Source organism: Centropristis striata, chromosome 7 (genome assembly GCF_030273125.1).
Source record: "Centropristis striata isolate RG_2023a ecotype Rhode Island chromosome 7, C.striata_1.0, whole genome shotgun sequence".
NCBI classification, from domain to species: domain Eukaryota; kingdom Metazoa; phylum Chordata; class Actinopteri; order Perciformes; family Serranidae; genus Centropristis; species Centropristis striata.
This window is the reverse complement of record NC_081523.1, coordinates 16212405-16232186: the sequence shown is the minus strand read 5'-3', so window position 1 is coordinate 16232186 and position 19782 is coordinate 16212405. Positions and strand designations below refer to the sequence as shown.

Sequence of the window (19782 nt, the reverse complement as noted above, 5' to 3'; positions counted from 1 at the left end):
AAGTAAAGTAGACTACTGTATTTTTCCATTTTTTATCATAATTTTGATCAGAATCAGTCCTCTTCAAATGCTGTTTAAATAATTAACTTAAAGTTTTTCACACAAAACACAGTATGGAAATCAATTGTGAAAAAGTATATGTATTAATATTATTTTCTTTAGTGTATAGAGTAATTACTTGCAATTATTAGTTATTTCTATAAAAAATAATGATGAAATTATTATCAAACTAACAGCATTGTTTACTGTGCCATTTTGCCATAGACGGTACCATTAAAAATCAGTGTTTAACTGTTTTTTTTAGTACTGTAAATAAAACTAAAATCAGTGTTTATTTTTTATTTTACAGTATAAAAAACTACTGTAAATAAAAATACAGTAAGTTACCTGTTAATTGCCAATCAACCCCCCCCCCCCCCCCCCCCCCGGAATGACATTTTAATAGATGACAGATTCCAGGGGTCGAAAGACACGTCATTAATAGACTATGCTTTTAGTACAGGTTTCAGGCCGTGCAGAAAATAATGAAACGGCATGCTCCAAAGCTTTATCATGGAAGAGATCCCTAAATCTAGATTCCTAAATCTAAAATGACGTACGAATTTAGTAACTGATGTGGTGACTAAATAACTGTTGCTGCTCGATCAGACCAGATGTGCAATAGGCGGGTTAAAAGCCACCAGAAAAAGATTGTATTGGTTCATACCTAATTGACAGGTCCGTCCGTGCGTCCTTCTGCAAATCAGCGCTCGCGGGGGAGGGACCGAGGGCACGCTCTCGGCAGCTCATGACGTCAGCAGCAGTCAGCGGTGGTGTCGAGAGGAACAAGCTGCGATGGTCGTCATCAAGGAGTAGTAAGTACCATGTTTCTGCTTTAATACTTCTCTTTTAGGATGTGTAAAAACAACTACATCGTGTGATAATGGGTTCGGATAGACAGGACAGTTGTTTTCATTGGTTTGACTTAAATAAAAACTTTTTCATCTTGTCTCAGTGTCTGTGTCAGGCACACGAGGGGAAGGGTGGGATTGCTCCAGAGCTGCTGCCCTGGCCTACCGGCGTTGACAGCGGTATGGGGCTTGTGTGACAGCTGCTCTTATCTTTTACAGTTTCTCATTTGTTCACTTAAAGAAGCTGGCTTTAAACACTTCACTCTGTGGTTTGTCTGCATGTGTTTTGAATATAAATGCAGGGGCATTCGTGACTTCAGGCTGTAAAACTTTTAACTAACTTGAGCTTCGAATTAGCTCTCGGTTTGCTAATGCTAGCTAACCCAACATCAATGGAAATCACTAAGCGCTGCTAATGTTATCTTTACAGTATTGACACATAGCCACACTCGTGGGGACGGCGCCAACTAATCTTACTCATGATAAGAAACTTTGATTATTTGGCGGATTTGATGGTTGTTCTCCCGTGTCAAACCAAGCTAGCATATTTATATATATCAACTAGCCTGTTAGCGGCAGTAGTGTTTAGGTAACGCTAGCTAACAGTTAGCGGTATGAGTTGGACCAAAAGATGCTTGTGTTGACATGTAATCCATTATTTTGTCAAACCACAGCACTAGTCATTATTCATAACTGTTTATTATTTTATCACAGTGTGTCTGCTTGATCAGGAAACGTAGCTGAGAGTACTAGTTTTTAACGTTGCCTCGATCAGTAAAGGAATTGCTTTTCATCAAGGCAGGAAGTCTGCTCTAGAGTGATTCTTCTCTTTTAGATCTCGCTTATTCAAATTAAATTAACTCGTTTAAAACTTTAAACCAAAGTCTTGTAGCACAGGTACGTGAAACCAGCCCAAACAAATACAAATCAGACTGAACGCGAGAAGCGCTAGCTGTAAACTTTAAAGGAGGCTAGATTCGCAAAGTTTTTAAACCAGTCCTAGTTTTGTCTAGTGTCCTATATCTCGTTAGATTGAATGTTAGAATGTTAGGTTAGCGTCGTCATATATGATCAGTTGTTTAATTTAGCCCTTGAAGAACAGTCAAGTCCATACTGTATTTCTATTAAGTAATATGCCTATTCCTATACTTGCATTGCTTTTGTTTTGTTGTTGTTTTTAAATACACGTGACCCAAAAAATGTCTCACAACCATAGACTGTATAAAACCTATGCATATTGCAACCATTTTTTTTTGCACTGAAGTGGTTGCAGATTAGGCCTAATGGGTATTCGTTATGACCATAAGCTTAGTTTTTACACCTTATTGTCCATTTGGATATAAGGAGTGGCTACCTGGATGGATGGATTGATGGACAGTATTGCTAGTTTAGTTCTGCATACCACTGAAACTCTGGCAATATACATATTAGACTTGTGTAAAATCATATTTTCACGGTGTCTAAATCCATAAATATTGCAGTGCATACTTTAAACATCAGCAACATGTGACATCACTGGGAAGGAGGCTCCTAGCCACCTCAATGTTATTTTATATGTTCCTTGTATATATTTTTTGGGTAATAGATATTTAGTTCTTTATTTACCCGTCAATTATTTAATTAGATTGCGCCTCTGTGCTTAGTACCCTACTTAATTTCCTAATGACTGTAGCACTACACGAACAGTTGTAAGAACAATGGAAATACGTTTTTAATGGACAAGTGATGAAAATGTTTGTGAAATTTAACTAAAAACATATTTGATGGAAAAAATGATGTCTATTTTAACATAAAAGAAATAGTAGAATTAAGACACCAAATTTTTTATTTACAATAGTCCCCAAAAGAAAAGTAATTCAAACATCCATTTAATCAATGTCCCTGCAGTGTTGAGAATTATGTTGTCACAATTTTTTCTCCAAATACCTTATGATTTTGAATTTGAGGTCCAGTCCAGTGACCCACCATCATGTTTAACCCATATTGTCCATGCAGGCTCTAAATATTTTGACAACCATTGCTTTTTTGGGCCCTCTTTAGCCTCCTCAGTGGAAAGATTGAAGAGGCATAAACTAATTTCAGTCAGTTTTATTTCAGTTCGGTCAGTCCACTGTATGTTCAGCTTATCTTCAAATGATCCAATTACAAAAGTGCTAACCTAAGACTGACCTTCTATTGCTGTTTTGAAGAATACTTTTGCGAAGGCAGCATGCCTGTTAATTCGAGCTTGTTATGGGCATTATTGTGCACACTGAAACAGAAGCCGGTTTCTATTTGAATCTGCATTGATGAGCCCAAGCTTGCAATTTATTTTACCAATAGCTGGTGTTTTTTTCTGTTCTCATTTATCTGTTGCTCAGAGGTATCTTTGTATCTTTATGTCATTTCAATTGTCAGTCTGGTTGTGATCACTGTACAGTGTTTTGGAAACATTGCTTTCTTTGCAAATAAATGTTATTGTGTATGAAGGATTCGCAAAGAGGACTTTCTGTGGAAGACTGTTATCAAGTAGTCCTTTCATCCATCTGATTGTACACAATCAAGCTTTTGTGGCAGTTGATTCCAAGATTTTGAATGGTATATGCTCTTGGTAAACAGCAAAAAAGAAGTAGGTTATGCTCATTCTGAAATGAGCATAACCTGCATATTGCTCTGCTGATGAAAGGGATCATCAGCCAACTGCCTGTATCCTCATGTAATGATCTTCTAAAGTGCTGTAGCAAGTTCCATGCATTTCTCTAATCTTTATTTGCTCACTATGCTCCTGTCCATTTTTGAAACTTGAGAACCATCATGATATGCTCTTGATTGTGTCAAGGTCAACATCATCCCTAAGCTTTGCTTTAAAGTTGCTAGATTTGTTGTCAAAGCACACTGGGAGTTAAAACATCGTGCCACTAGGTGTCATTGTAAAGAATAACCAAGTTAGTGAATATAGAAATTATATAGCAAAAATGCTGCGCCAAGTGTTTATATGGCAGTGTAGAATACAGCCTTAGGTTCTTGCTTTGAGAGAACTTCCTCTGCCTACTTTTTTTCCTCTTGCACTGTGGTTTGTGGTCATTGATTGAAGCTTCGTGTTCACTAGGGTAAATGATGTAATTGGTTATGGCATACCACACCCTGAAGTAGAAGTCTGTTGGGACATGAAGAAAAACAGTGAAGTGTACTTACACTCTGCAAAAACTAAGGTCAGGTCTATAACATTTAACGTTTGTTTCAGATATTGTTTTTATTTTTCAAACAGCTGTACCTACTGTCACTGTTGTGTGCAGCGCATTTGTTGTTTTCAAGCAATGTTTTGGGTCCAAAACGGCTCACTGCTTACATTTTCCATTGCTCCTCTCCCTCCCTGTCTTTCTCTTTTCAATGTAATTTTCTTTATCTCTTGAACATTCCCAATCTCAGCTAGTGATCTAGTGATCCTCTCATCTTATTGGACTCAGAAGTAGTGTGTCAGACTGGGCAGTAATTTTTTTTTACCTCAGGAAAAGTGACCACAACTGACTTCCTGTTCTTTAGCAGTGAGAACGTTTCTGTGCATTGTTGAGTGTAGTTGTAACGTGTGGCTATGGCTTCTTCTGCAGTAGTATTTTTTTCATATTGTGTAGAGATTTTTATTATTTGAGTGTTATATACAAACTATGTACATTGAATTGAATGATTATTATATTTGGAACTATTGGTTTTAGGCTTGGACATTATCTATCATATACCATATACCTGGTTAAATGTCAGTGAGGTTTGGTGGTATGAAAAAGCTGTCTAAAGACTGACCTCTGGTGGCAGCTGCTGTGTACTAAACATAAAAAACTGTACCTCTGTTTGAGTTTAATATATTGACTGAAAGAGCAGCATCTGTATTTTTGCCAATGTTAAAAATACCCTTGATATACCCTAATACTGCCCAAGCCTAATTGCTATACTTGTTGTCCACCTGAAGGTAAAATTGTAGTACTTCTGGACTGGCAGAAGTGCTTATTGAGCAGTGTGTACAAGAAACAAGTGTTATGTAATATTACTACATTTTTCTCTCTCTTGCAGCCGTGTGGTTTTGCCCTGTAGCGTTGAGGAGGTGAGTAATCAGTTTCTGTTATTATTACACTGGTAAAATAAGTTATGTTGAAAAAAAGATGTGTTTTTCTTTCCATTTAGGAATGTCTGGGTTCTGTCAGCATTTTTCACTTTTATCTTTGCTCATTATAATCAACAACAAACTAAGCTCAAGTTTATTGACAGATACCATCTCTGCCAGACATGATGTGAAATAATAGCCTTAATTTGACTCCCACATTTCTCTTGGAGCCTTAAAACTGGTCAACATTCACTTCTAACTAAAGAAATCTATATGAATGAATTGTTTAACTTTCACGAAAAAGATATTTTACCCAAATTCCCCCCAATTCATGTTTTCTGTCAGTCTCACATGCAGCAGAATGATGATCCCTTATTTGGGCCTAAAGTCTGTCACACAGTGGTGATTTATAGATACAATCGCAAGTTTCTGTATTGCACCTTTGTTAAAAAGAATCATATTATCCTCACGATAGAAAGATAGATGGATACTTTATTTATCCAGTATTAAATGCAGTAGATAATAAATGCACTACTGTCATATCATTTTCATTGTATGGCTTCTAGTTGCAAGTCAGGCAGCACAGTCTCATCCAAAAAAAAACCTCATTTGTAATTCTCATGCAGAGCAGGATTTGTTGCCTGTGTTTAGAAAGGTTTATGTCATGAAGCCCAGACTCTCACCCTGCTGCCTTATATGGTGATTAAAATCTCTTGGCAATTAGTGCCGCATTTTAAAGCTCATTCCAAATAATTGAAAAGTAAGTGTTTTCTTTATGGGGAAAAACACTAATAAGAGCTCTGGTAGCTGGAATATAAGCAAACATCCACCCTTCTGTTGCACCTTCTGTTGTTGAAACATTATAACATAAAACAGTAGTTAACTTGTCCTGCAAAATGTCGGATAAACTTAAAGTTTGATATGCAAATAGACTGTTCAGAATATGGCTGCTCTTCATTGTATTTTGATTTGGAAAGACAGCAGTATAATTTAAACAAAGAGCCTTTTTCATACACCGCAGCTCTAACACAAGCTTCTTTGACTATTAAGGTCTGCAGTTGTTTTTCTTGGCACATCATATAAATCTGCAATCTACTGCCGTGACAGCAGGACAATAACGCATCTTGCTAAGTTTATGTTGGCTTATGTACTCCATTATAAAACACAAAAGTAATGCATATGCTGTGTCTCTATAATCAGAAAATAAACATACAACACAGAACTCAGAAGTGGTTCCTAACAGGGGCTTTGGGAGCCCACAGGATGTTCAAAGAATAAGGAAGAAAATATTTCTGTTGCGAGAATTAAATCAATTATTTTCTGACTTTTCTATCATTTTAGCTTTTTCTATTATGCAATGATGATAAGAACAGTAATGAAATGGGCTGAAAAGGAAACATTATTGCTTGGTCTGTACTGCTCATGTCATGTCTGCAAAAGTGATAAACCAATTAATCAGGCCGATCAATGCACTACCAAAACCAATTAACAAAAAATGTCTACAGACACATCTGCAGGCAGCCACTTCAGTGTGGCTTCTGTAGATTTAAACTTCAAACACCAGAGAAGGCCAATATACTTTGTAGACATTACATTTTTATTTTTTTGTTATGCAGGTTTACAAAAAATGCATTTTCACAGAAACAAGATGCTATTATGTACTGAAAAACGCCACTGCTAAGTGCATTAAATCAAAAATTTTATTCATATGTTGTTTTTTACAAAGATTATTTTTTGATAACCTGTAGGCATTTATTTAGTTGATACATATTTTTATTTAAAATAAGTGCTGCTTAAGCAATATGAGACAATGCAGACAATAACAGTGTTGAATGTTTATTTGGGTTATTAAATTGTTGTATTTTATCAGATGCAAAAAAGGTCCACAGTAATAGTCTTTGATGAGGGAGACATTGCTCCACTTTTTAAATTCAAATTCAAAATTACTTTATTTATCCCTGAGGGGAAATTCAGTTAGTCTAGTAGAATCTCTGGAAGAATTAGACAGCCTGATGACTGCAGGAGCGAAGGATCTTTTGTATCTCTCAGTCCTCTCAGTTAAAGGGTCACAAGTCAAAAATGGTTGGGAACCACTGGCCTAAAACACTGAAAAAGAATGGGAAGCTACAGGGAGGTATTTCAGGTTTATGATCAACATGCAGCTTGTAAAAAGAAATACTTACATTTACTGACATGCAAATGCTAATCAGAACTGTTTCCTATTTGCTGAAATATATATATTTAAGTGACAGGACATATATTAGCATCAGTAAATTAGTTTAGACCACCTTTTAGTGTATTTTCTAGATGTACTGTAAGTGACGCATGTATTTTTTTTGTGCTAATGCTGTTTTTGTTCTTACAGTATCAAGTTGGCCAGCTGTTCTCAGTGGCTGAAGCAAGTAAAAATGAGACGGGTGGTGGTGAGGGCATTGAGGTACTAAAGAATGAGCCCTATGAAAAAGATGGCGAGAAGGGACAGTATACACACAAAATCTACCACTTAAAGAGGTATGTCTCTTTTGGTACTCTTTTCAATGAGATTGTTTGATCCCTCAATTGCCTTCTTACAGTGTAGTAGCACTTTGCTACCAGGCAGTGGCAGCGTTGTCTTATCTTTGTTGTGAAGAATTTCAAGTTGTTTGTTTTCCACCTGCACAATCTGTCCTCTAAAACCTCTCATAACTGAGGCATTAAGTCTTCCCTCTCCTTTCTCCACTTGTGTCTACCTGTTCCCGTCCTCTTAACACCATCCTACAGTAAAGTCCCAGGGTTTGTCAAGCTGTTTGCCCCTGAAGGCTCCCTGGTATTCCATGAAAAAGCCTGGAATGCCTACCCTTACTGCAGAACCAGTGAGTCCCCCTCCTCATATAACTTCACCTTAGTTTTACCCTGACAGCCCTAGTCCTCACCATTGTTAAATACCTTACACCTTTACTGCATGATGGCCATATGTTTTTTATTTGTGTTATTATATAGTGTTTGTTTTACTCTAACTGTAGTCTTGTTGGGTTTTTTTCTTCCTCCTTTTCTCGCTGCGCCTGTCTCGATCCAGTTGTGACCGTAAGTAGCCTTAAACGGCTTTGATTTGTCTGTTTTCTTATATTTTCAAAATATTCCTTAAGTTAAGTTTTTGGTTTTCCCATTAAACTCAATTTGCTTTCTGTACGTTCAGTTCTGTAATACTGCATCATATCCTGACTCTTCCCCCTAGAATGAGTATATGAAAGACAATTTCTTCGTCAAGATTGAGACATGGCACAAACCAGACCTCGGAACACAAGAAAATGTGAGCGCCTCTGCATCTTATTAAGCATATATCCAGTTTGAACACCAGATTTGAGTTTGTATGCTTATGTTACAATTTGTTTTTGTTTGGTTGTTCAGGTGCACAAACTAGACAGTTATGAATGGAAGGAAGTAGCTGTTGTGCCCATTGACATTGCAGACAGAAGTCAAGTGTCCAATGCTGTAAGTAAAACTCTTCTGGCACATTTCCAGTGTAAGATAAATACATTTAAAAAAGCAGTTTGGCGCCTTCATGTGGAGAAGCCTGATCATTACCAAGCTAGCTGCCAGATCTAATCCACTTTACATAAATGGGGGTTATTGATTTATTTTTGATGAGCAGTAATCTTAGGATTTCATTTTCTTTTGAGCAGATGAGTCATTCTCTTTAGAGACACAGGAACTTCTCAATGTTAGTGTTGGTTAATTTTAGACATTTTTATTGAGAATCAATAAATAGAGCAGGATTACTGATCCTGAAGAAATATTGTCAAATGTATAACTATGTGTATATAACAGATAAGAATGTAATTATATCTCTGTTTATTTATATTTCTGTGGTTTGTATATGTCAAAAAAATTAGTGCTATGCAAATTACCAAGGCTTAGAGCAAAGTCATCCAATGGCTAATTATTCAGAATAGCATTTTATACGACCCAAAGAGACTTAATTTAGAATGGTTTGAAATGGAAAAAATCTGCAAATCATCACATTGGAAAGGCTGGAATCTAAAAATGTTTGAAATTTGTATTTGCCAGATGACCTCAGCAACTTAAATGAAAAAAACAATATTCAAATTGTTGTTGCTTATCATGCTGTTGATTGACTTATTTATTGAATATTTATTCTACTTACTAAAAAAAGAAACTTGTTCAGCAATGCAGAGTAATCCTTGTTTAGCTTTTGATGCCACTCACTGAACACTGCTGGAATACTTTTGGAAACTTGTTGTATCAAGTGGAAATATTTAGTGGATCCAAAGCTGGAATTGTATTTCAATGAACTGCATTACCATAAGAGGACATACCATACATACCTGTCTGTCTGACAGTGAATCGCAAGAATTGGCAGCAGATAATCACATTAGAAGACTAGAGTTGATTGATAAAAAAAAAAAAAAATCATTAGTTTTGAATTAATGTTTATAATCTAACATTGGGTATTCATTAGATATAAGCATCACCATCTTGAAATATTTTTAAAACATTTTAAAAAACTAAACCAAAACTAAACACACCATATGAGCATCCTAAGATTGCCTCAATAATATTTCAAAATATAAATATGAGCTTTTGATACTTCTGGAATCTCTGAAATCTCGTTTGAAGATGTTACACATTATTGCCGTTATTTGACATCACATTGCCTCATTTCACTGTGGCTCTGTATGTGTGTATGTATGCAAGGATATTTGGCTGAGAAGCACTGGTTTATGTGTGTACGTGTTTGTTTGCGGTGGGTAGTTAACGAGGCGGAGGTGTTTGCCTTGCTGGAGGAGTGTGTTGTGTCTGAGGACCCTATCAGCCCTCAGCCTCAGGCATGGCTGCAGGGCCTGGGGCGTACCGCCAGCACAGATGAGTTTGTTAGTGTAATTAAGGCTCACAGTGCTTCGTATGCCGGAACTAGACAAATACACACACAACACAAACACACTCAGACTCTTAACACACACTATTTTACTTGTGGAGTAGCTCCTTTTCGTCTACCACGGCATATCGATTCACAGACCTCATTAGTGCAGCACAGTGTATTGTTATAGTGATGGAGCTCTCAGCATTAAAACAGCCAAATTATTGTGTGTGTATGTGTGTGCGTGTGTGTATGTGTGTGCGTGTGTGTCTGTGTGTGCGTGTGTGTGTGTCTGTGTGTGTGTGTGTGTGTTGCTTTCTATCTCTTTCCACACGTTTGGCACCCTCCTGTTGGCCGATAGCCCTGAAAAGTAGCTTTTAGCTGCAGGCGCATCATGATTTATTTAAAATTGCTGGGCCCTTGAGCTGTTGATAATTTGAAAGCCATTTCATTTATTTGTATTACTATTTCTCTTGCCTCTATATGAAGTCAACTTTGTCATGTCCTCATGTGCTTGGCATATGCATTCAGTATTTTTCTATATGCTTTAAAATTCTTTTTACCATGGGACCAAGATCCTCCTGTGCAATGGGGGAAAAGTGGATAGTTCCCTTAAATGGGTTTAGCAGGACATGACTGTATACAGTGTGTGCATGTGTGTGTCTAAAAAATAAATAAATAAAATAGTGTAGGGAGTGTTGTTGCAGTTAAACCAGCTGTATTCAGACACACACAGAAGTGTAGCAACACAAACTCGCATCAGCACACATGCAGGTAGAAGCAAGCACATCCACATATATGAAGTGGCACCAGTGTCACCCTAATTAAACAGATGTTGTTGGCAGCATCAATGCCCCATAGACAGTCTTTTATCTCCGAGCCACTTAAGGCTGAGTTGTGCTCTGGTCTTGCTGCATGACATTATCTCTGGGGGGTGGCAGGGTTTGGAGAATGAGTGCAGCACTCTTTGGCCTTTCCGTGGCAGTGACTGCTGTGCTGCTTAGTTTAGAGCAGAGTGAGTGAACAGCGGTGTAGGACAAACATGCCACCAATTCTGTAACCTACTGAATCCCCTAATGAAGTCAAAGTTTCTTTTGTTTGATGCTCTTGTTTTTTGTAAAACAGCACCTTTTTTTAAATGGACATAACTTGCAGATTTTTTTAGACTTTTGTTGACAAAAAAATAAAACACCTATTTATTGTTTAGTGCTGTAGCATTATTGGTGTGCAAACATTAAATGAGTCAAACAGATTACCTCTGCTTGCTGACTCAAGAGTTAGAGTCAGCTGAATATAATGTGCTCTGCATTGTATTAATTATATAAATTGCTCTCATGAAAGGACTACAAGCCAGATGAGGACCCTGCCAGGTTCAAGTCAGTCAAGACCGGGAGAGGACCCCTCGGCCCCACATGGAAGGTAATGCTCTTGTGAGCTGTGCAAAATGCAAACATTCACACACAAATGGCAATTAATGCCACAGGAGGCTGAACAAAGATTCAACCCACATTTGACCCCGGTGTATCAGACTATTTAAAGAGGGTGTATACGTGGTTGTTGTCATTTACACAAGACCCGGGTCCACAGCTGTAGTTTCACATATTTTGCCACTAATTACGCAAGACCTTGCATAATTCTGTGCAGAAATTTTCCAAAGCACTAAATGAAGTATGGTCGGTCATAATAAAATGGAAAGAACATCTGTAAATCTGTCTAGAGCAGACTGTCCTCCCCACAGAGAGGTCTGTGCCAACTCTGAAGAAGCTACAGGGTTCAATGGCTGGGATGAGAGACACTTTGCATACAATAAATGAGAAATCCCCAACAAAACAAAACAAAAAAACACTGCGGAAAACAAAACATATTTGACTGGTTTTGCCAGCAAGTACGAAAGAGACCCAAACATAGTGAAAGTAAGAGCCAAAGATTGAGCTTTTCCAGTTGTGTTTGGTCCTATGCTGTGGGGATGCTCCTCTGCTGCAGGTCTTGGAAGACTCATGATGGTAAAAGGGTAAAATGAATGCAGCAAAAGACAAGGAAATCCTCAAGGGAAAACCTGCTGCAGTCTGCAAGAGAACTGCTACTTGGGAGAAGATTTATTTTCTAGCAAGGCAACAACCCACCAAAAAAAAGCAAAAACTACTCAGGGAAATGCCTAAAAACAACAATGTTCATGTCCTAGGGTTACAGAGTCAGAGCCCAGACCTCGATCCATTCAAGAATTTGTGGCTGGGCTTGAAAATGCTTTTCACTCATGGTCCCTATGCAGCTTGACAGAGCGTGAGCAGAAGAATGAAGAAATTGCAGCATCCAGATGTTCAAAACGGATGCAGACTTAATCACGTACCTCGAAACAATGATGTCACTACTTGATATGACATAAAGGGACCAAATACTTACACAATCAGTTTTTTGGGTTTTAGATTTAGATCAAATGTAGAGATTTATTTTCGCTCAGATATTAAAGAGTCCTTTTCCACACCAGCACCATTGCCTTTAATAATCAGAGAACACAGAGCTGGAGGAAGGCTAGAGTGGGGTCGGCAGAACTGTAAGGCTGCAGTTTGATGAAGACAAATCACCTCTTTCTCAGCCCTAATTGGCTGTAATAGAAATTTCTAGTCACCGGGTCAGATAAAGGCTCTACTCTGAGCTCCATCTGCCAGACTTTGTGTGTGTCACAGAAGATGAAGACAGAAATGGGAAAGAAACCGTGTATGGACATTGATCTAAATTTGACAAGCTGCAGTTCTGAATAAAGACTGATGTCGTTTTGATATAGAGTAATAAGTCAATAACACGCAGCTCATCCACACAGAAACTTTGTCAGGAGTTTTGTTGCTTTCCCCTCTAAACTCTGCTGTACCCCGCAGCCTCACAAACGGGTCCTGCTCACTGTTAGAGCACTGAGAATTTCTACTCTGCAGTGGAGCCCTCAAAGTTCACCATGGGAAACTTTCCTCTGCTTCAAGAATTTTCACAGAACAAAGGCAGCCAAACAGCTTTTAAAAAGTATGAATAAAGGAGCACAACTTTTTATTTTGTGTTTTTAATTAGATCACTTTCCCGTCCGCTGTGGACATGGAAAAAGACTGTTTTTGAAAAGGTGAAAAAAAAAAAGTAGTTATGTGACAACAGAGGCACAATTTCTGCCAGCTTCTCAGAGCAATAAAACTCTTGTCTATCTCTGCATGCACACATGCTTGCATATCGGTACCCTTTGTATTTCTGAAAACTTCTGCTCCTTTGAGTGGGGCACAGAGAGGGAGAGAAGAAATGTCACCGTAAGTGTTTTGATGTAGAATCCGTTTCATGTGAAGTTCTCCTTTAGCGATGACAACTTTTCTAAACCCACTGCAAATTTAGAAATGTTTCTCATTTCCCCTCTCCCGCTCCCCTCCATGATCGTAGCATCAAACGGCAGTGGGATGAGGGTGATTGAGGCGGGTCTGTGGCATTTTCTCGTGGAATGCCGAGCCAGAATGAAGTGATTAATTAAACAGGTGTTCTCGGAGGGAGAGTGTGTGTGTTCTGGGGGCGAGGAGGTCCTAGGTGTTAATAATGTAACCAGCTTTGCACCGCGACGCCCTTATCGCTTCGCAAGCACCGTTTTATCTGCCTTCCGTGGCCACAAAGGCATGCCTGTCGGGAACGGTGTCGCTGTCAGGGCGGAGGCAGAGAAATGGTCCCTTCATCTGGAGTTTATCCACTTTGCTCTGCCCCAACCCCCCTCCTCCTTTTCTTCTCTTCTTCAGAGGGAGGCAGAGTGCAAGCAGCGGATGGATTTAGAAAGTGTGTTGTAGATTAGGGCACTTTTATCTCTGCACAGCGCATCTTCATATTGATAATTATTTCAGCAAGCTCCATACCCAAAGCATTATGTATTAATGATTTTTAGCTTTGAATGCAGGCAAGATTAGTCTAAAATAATATTCTTTCAGCCTTCTGCTTATTCTGTCATTGGAAAGTTTCTCTCAAGTTTTTACTGTGTTATTTATTCTGATTCTGCGCTTTAAAAAGTGATGTGTTGTAAGCCTTGTCGTCCTGTTTTCCTATCCTCACAGAAAGAGCTGGTTAATAAGACTGACTGCCCAAGGATGTGTGCCTACAAACTGGTCACAGTCAAGTTCAAGTGGTGGGGCCTGCAGACCAAAGTGGAGAACTTCATCCATGAGGTTTGAGTGACATGTTTACACAGTTAAACTTCACACAGTCACTTGTCTTGACAGAGTTGCATTCAGGCTCTGAGAGTTCCAGTTTGCTAAAGCTTCTGGGTGACAATTCACTATGGCTGTTTTTGATGTCCAATCCAACTTTATCATGATAAATGGCACATGTAATTTATGCCTATGTATGTACATTTTACATATTTTGAATATACATATTGTTAAAAATGCTGTCATTAATATTGTGATATATATATATTTCAATCGTACTGCCCGTCCCTAACCAAGACTATGTCTCCCTCAGCAAGAGAAGAGGATCTTCACTAACTTCCACCGCCAGGTCTTTTGTTGGATTGATAAGTGGGTGGAGCTCACTATGGAGAATATCCGGGAGATGGAGGCAGAGACACAAAGGGAGCTGGACGAGGTCGGTGCTTTACGAAAAATGATGCATGATTAAGAGTAAAGCTTGTACATCGGATGTACATGGTATTGGTCTGTGATGGGTTTTGTGCAAAGAACTATCCCCCACATCAATAGTGTACAGTTTCTGACACTATATATTTCACAAGCTTATACCTGCATGAAGTATTGTGGTGTTGTGGTGTTTCTACCAATTGATCCTTGCAAAATGAGATTGAGCTTAATAATTATGCAAAAATTACCATTCCCTCTAATCTTGAATAACATTGTAATTGGTCAAAAAATTGCATTTTTTCCCCAAATCATGCACCTCTAAATCAGTTAAATAGAGAAATATGCAATCATGCTAATCAGGGAGCATGCTGCCCCCACACGCTTCTTAATCCCTATTTCTGTGATTTCTTGTATTTCCATTTTTTTTTGTCTAGATGCGTAAAAGGGGCTCTGTGCGGGGTACAAAGGCTGCAGACGAGTAGCCAGACCGGTGTAGTGTTGCTGTGTAAGTTCTCGCTGGTAGAGGCCAGAATTTTAGATGCTTTCTCTGCTCCCTGTGGAATTTCTGCATTGCTGCACGCCTATGCTGCTTTCACTCTGTACTCCTTGGTGTTGTGAGAGGGCTTTTAGTACACTCTGTCTATATGTTCACGTATGTGGGTCTATGCTTTCACTTGCAACTACATAACTCACTCTGAATTAGTTAATCAATAACACCAGATCGCAGAGAAGTATGACGTGTGTGCCAGGTCGTTAGGTGTTTTGCTGACCCAGTGAAAATCTCCTACCATGGTTTATATGAGTGCCTGTTGCGTATGCATACACACTTGTGTATGCAAGTCTCTTGACATCTGGGCAAACTTTTCCCAGAATCACACATGTTATTTTTTTCAGAGGTGGCCAGTAGTTAAAAACATACACAGAAGGCCTGCTCAAGACCACTACCTGCAAACTAGATGTTCTCCACAGAGGAATACAAGGCAGAGAAGAAAAACAGTCACAGGCTTTAAATTCTGTGAATCACATTCTCTGTAAAACCTTAACACTGGTTTGCTCTTGGAACTACTCTAAATATCAGCCTGGGAGCTTTTGGCCGTACAAGGAGAAAAAGGGAGGAATCCGAGCTGGACTGGCCAAAGTGGGCCCGGCTCAAACATTCCTGGCCTACTACCAACATACAGCATTTTGTGCTTAGCCTCCCCCCTTCTTCGCATCTCGCCCAATTCAGCATGTGTTTCTCATTTTGCCTTGGAGTAAGTAAACAGGCGGGTGCCATCAAAGAAGGCTGTAGTGAGGATGCCGAAGAGGCCTGAACCTCTGGGCTCAAGGGTTAGCAGGATCACAGTTGGGACTGTATGCGACGACACAGACAGACACTGCCATTCAGGTTCTTGACAGGACTGCACCGGGTGTAGAGAGAAACTTCACGTTATGGAGAGGATGCACCACCAGTCTTGTCTGTCGTTTTTTTGTATACTGGTCTAGTGCTGTTGGTGTAGAAGGGGGGAGGAAAGGGCAAGAAAAGGGGGGAAGCTCCAAGATGGCTCCGTTTTCCTCATTAACATACAAATGGAATTCTGCAGTTGAGAAGGACTCTGTGCTGTGATTGAGAAAAAAGGGAGGGGAGGATGGGGAAAAGGATGGAGAAGTCGGAGGGTGAATCCTCATGCCATTTCATCAGATCTGTCTATTCCTCTGTTTAGAGCCACTGTTAGTTTGAACTGTTCCATTAAGGTGTTCGGCTATCAGATTCTACCACTAATTGACTTTCCAAAGCCATCAGCCTCAGGGTGGGAGAATTTGAAAGTGATGCTTTTATCTACCTAGAAGACAAACAAGGAGCTTGATAAGGACTGTTGGAGCAGATTTCTAAGGAAAGGCTAAAGATTTCAGTTTGCAAAACGACATTTTTTGTATTTTTTTATATAGTTTATGATGCAGGGTGTAAAACTCAGTCCTACATGATGAATCAAAATGAGAGAGAACTTGGGCACACACAACCATTCATGATGGGTCCACTGAAATGCAAGCATCCGCTAAATCTGCCTCCCACCCGTTTAGCTTTCATAAATCTAATGTGTGTATTTTCCTCTGTTTCTCCACAGCTTCGCAAACAAGGAGAAGTACGAGGAACCAGTGCTGCAGACGAATGAAAAGGCAAAGGATTTTAAACGCCCACAATGGGGGACTGCTAAGAGATCTCCTTTGGTGCCACCAAATTTACCAGAACTGATTCAGACTGTGGAGGGGGGGTGGGGGGGGGGTCTACATGCAATCTATAGAGCAGATCTTTAACTTGCACCCAATCATAGACATTCTATATACTGAGGAATTGATTTCTAGAAACCAACACGATCCTAGCTGATAAGACTCTGGTTCATTTTGATCTCCTGGGCAGAGAAAGGCCAGCTATCAGCATCATGTTATTGACAAGACCCAGCCTTCTGGAGAGATATGAAGGGGAGCTACTTGCAGGAGAGATCCATTTTTACAAAAGCAAAATCATTGGCTTGTTGCCACAGTGGCAGGTGTTGGACCAAATGTTTCCTCAGTCATATTTAGATTTTCCTTTTTCTCCAAAACATTCCTCTCTAGATGATGCCCTGTCTGACCTCTCTTTGTCTCCTCCTTGGTCTTAACTGTACACACTGCGGCTCAGTGGTTTGCATTCCCCAGCATGAGTCTGTCTGTTTGTCATACTCATGTTCCTTCCTGCCACAGCCTCCATTAAGAGATTACTAACACCCTTGGCGCCTTGGCCAATTGTAATCCTTCCCCCATCACCCCACCTTACCCAGCACACTGCATCTTATTAACACTGACAATCATGCCCGTACAGGTATTCACTCTCACTCTCATCAAGATTTAATAGAAACACACACACACACACACACACACACACACACACACACACACACACACATATGCATGTGACACATATACATCGCGCACATAAGGATAAACATGTGAATTCATTCTCACTCGCACACACACTCGCAGGTGTGGATGCCTTTGCGGTGACTGATCTTATAAAAGCTCAAGCTGGGCAGATCCGTGCAAGCTTGTTCAGCTAAAGGATGTTACTTTGGAAGTGTTTACAGCTCCCACTGATTCTTTTTTCTTCCCCACCCCTCCCCTCACACACACACACTCCCTATTCTAAAGACATTCACACATAACATACAACAGAGCATTCACCTCCCTAACAGATGTCCCCAGAGAAAAAACTGCACTGAAAAACAGCCACAGATGGTGCTACACCCCTCCAGCCTCTGTCACAAGCCAAACTGCACCGCACTGCTCGCCCCACCTCACCCAGCCCACCCCAGAGGCCTGTCTCACTCATCTGGTTCCTGAGGTAGACGCTTTCCAAACGCTCTTCTCTTCTGCTTCACTCTAGGTGTGTTTACAGATTCATAACAGCCTTAGCGGTGCCCAGCCAACACCAGCACCACACACTGCTTGCCTTAATCTCCGGACCTTTGGACCCGTTCTACCTTTTGTACCTCTGCTGCCAGCTATTGCTCTAGCTACCTCCCTTTTTTCTGACTGGCAATTTTCCTGACACCTAAAGGTTAGCACGAGCTATTAGCCTGCTACTTGTTAGGAGTGAATCATGGCAGACAGAGCTTTATGAGCAAAGTTGTTTGTGATGACTCTTTATTTTCTTCTCGGTGTAGAATTGCATGTGACTCCCTTTATGTTTCCTGATGTGTGTCACAGTGCCTGAGCAAGTGCAATTCCTTCAGCAAGCAAAAATGTAAGTTGCAGCAGGAACAGCCTGTAGCATGGCTGTTGGTGCAAAGGGCTGCATATTTACATCTTTGCCTCAGATCAGCTGTTTGACGGATATGCCATATTAATGACTCTTCAACTCCATAGTGCACTTTCTCCCCGTAGGCTTCAGAATCATGTGGCACTGCCCTACAGTGTTGACTATCACTAGTGTTACATGTACAAGACAAGTAGTTATCGTTATTTGATTCTCGTTCGTTGTGTTTTTTGTGATACGTCAATGTCTTAAATTGTACATCAGGAATTTGGGGTTTGTTTTTAGAGGTCTATTTTCCTTTCAAGACACAGATGTAATGAAATAATCCTAATGTTTTTATTGTATGAGGGAATGTGATCACTTCCTCAGTAATGGGTTATTGGCTTGTCCAAAGAGTGTGATTTCTGATATGTTTACATGAACTCAGCAGTTATAGGCTGGTTATATAGGAGAACTGGGAAGCAATTGTCTGAGGCAACATTTTTTCTTATCAACAAAAACTTCTCAGGTGAACAATACGACACAAGGATCTTTTTTTGATATTGTTGCTCATCAGTTGCCCCAAACAATTGACTTCCTTTCACCATACCGTATCCTTTTCTGTGGGAAATATGGTAAATACAGTGTCAATATGATGACAAGCAGTTGTAATATAGCCTGTTTCATTTTATCACAGTATGTGAGACAGCCAGTCAGTCTTTGTTCCTGTACTGGGATTGTATGCATATGTCTCAAAGAGCGAAAGTGTGAAACAATTGGTCTTCAGTGTAATCAATGTTTCCAAGTCTATCTTAATGATTCCTGCTGTCTGTTGAATAGAGAAGCCAGCGGCTGAAGAGAACAACCTCAATCAATGGTTTACCATCTGTCAAGACAATGATATAGGGGAGGGGAAGTACTCACAAAGCAACTGTACAGTCTTATCCTAATTTATGAAATCTACAACTGTTTAATTTCTGAACTGTTCGCTTTTTAAATGTTTCTGATCAGCTTTTGAAATTCAGGGGACATGGTAGTGAATGTATGAGATTTTGTGCCTTTTCTTTCTGAGATCTTGTGTGCCATTACGTCAACATATTGTATCTGAATATCAAATAAATTTTCGTCTGGAAAATACATTTCAGGTTGTGTTTGTCTAATTGTATACAGATGGTTGATGGAGGTTAAAGGCTAAATCTAAGGAGATGTGGTAAGACACTTTTCTTTTTGCAATGATGTTTCCTTTAGACCAATGGGCAATAGTTTGGATGAAGAGATCTGTCCGAGTAACGTTTCCCCTTTTGTGTAAAAACCTTGGATGGGCAATAGCAAGCCCATAAGGGCTTACTAAGGATAGGATAGGACAAAATGATAATATGGGAATATACGGCTCCTTGTTGTGCTGCCTTAAAAGTACACTGGTGACATTTATCAATATGTTTTATTAAAACATGCACTATATGCGGATTGGCAAGCAGGGAAAGCAAATCGGTCACTTTTTTCTGCAGACTCAGGTTTTCCCAGTTTCTTAAGTACATTTCTCAAATCAGAAGTGAAATTCAAAAACCAACTTGTTTAACCTCCACATCATATCATCACTACTGCACATCATAAAAGCAATTTCT

At 39.5% G+C, this 19782-nt stretch overlaps 1 protein-coding gene across 1 annotated transcript; it reads left to right on the top strand.

Moving 5' to 3' along the window:
- The first annotated feature begins 813 nt into the window (after nucleotides 1–813).
- Nucleotides 814–19294, top strand: LOC131974750 (phosphatidylinositol transfer protein beta isoform-like). Its single transcript, XM_059337194.1, has 11 exons — nucleotides 814–854; nucleotides 4935–4965; nucleotides 7331–7476; nucleotides 7726–7817; nucleotides 8021–8028; nucleotides 8180–8254; nucleotides 8353–8436; nucleotides 11165–11242; nucleotides 13888–13998; nucleotides 14294–14416; nucleotides 16512–19294. Exons 1-11 carry the CDS (start codon nucleotides 835–837, stop codon nucleotides 16557–16559), a joined length of 816 nt encoding a protein of 271 aa, XP_059193177.1. The 5' UTR covers nucleotides 814–834; the 3' UTR covers nucleotides 16560–19294.
- The last annotated feature ends 488 nt before the right edge of the window (nucleotides 19295–19782 follow it).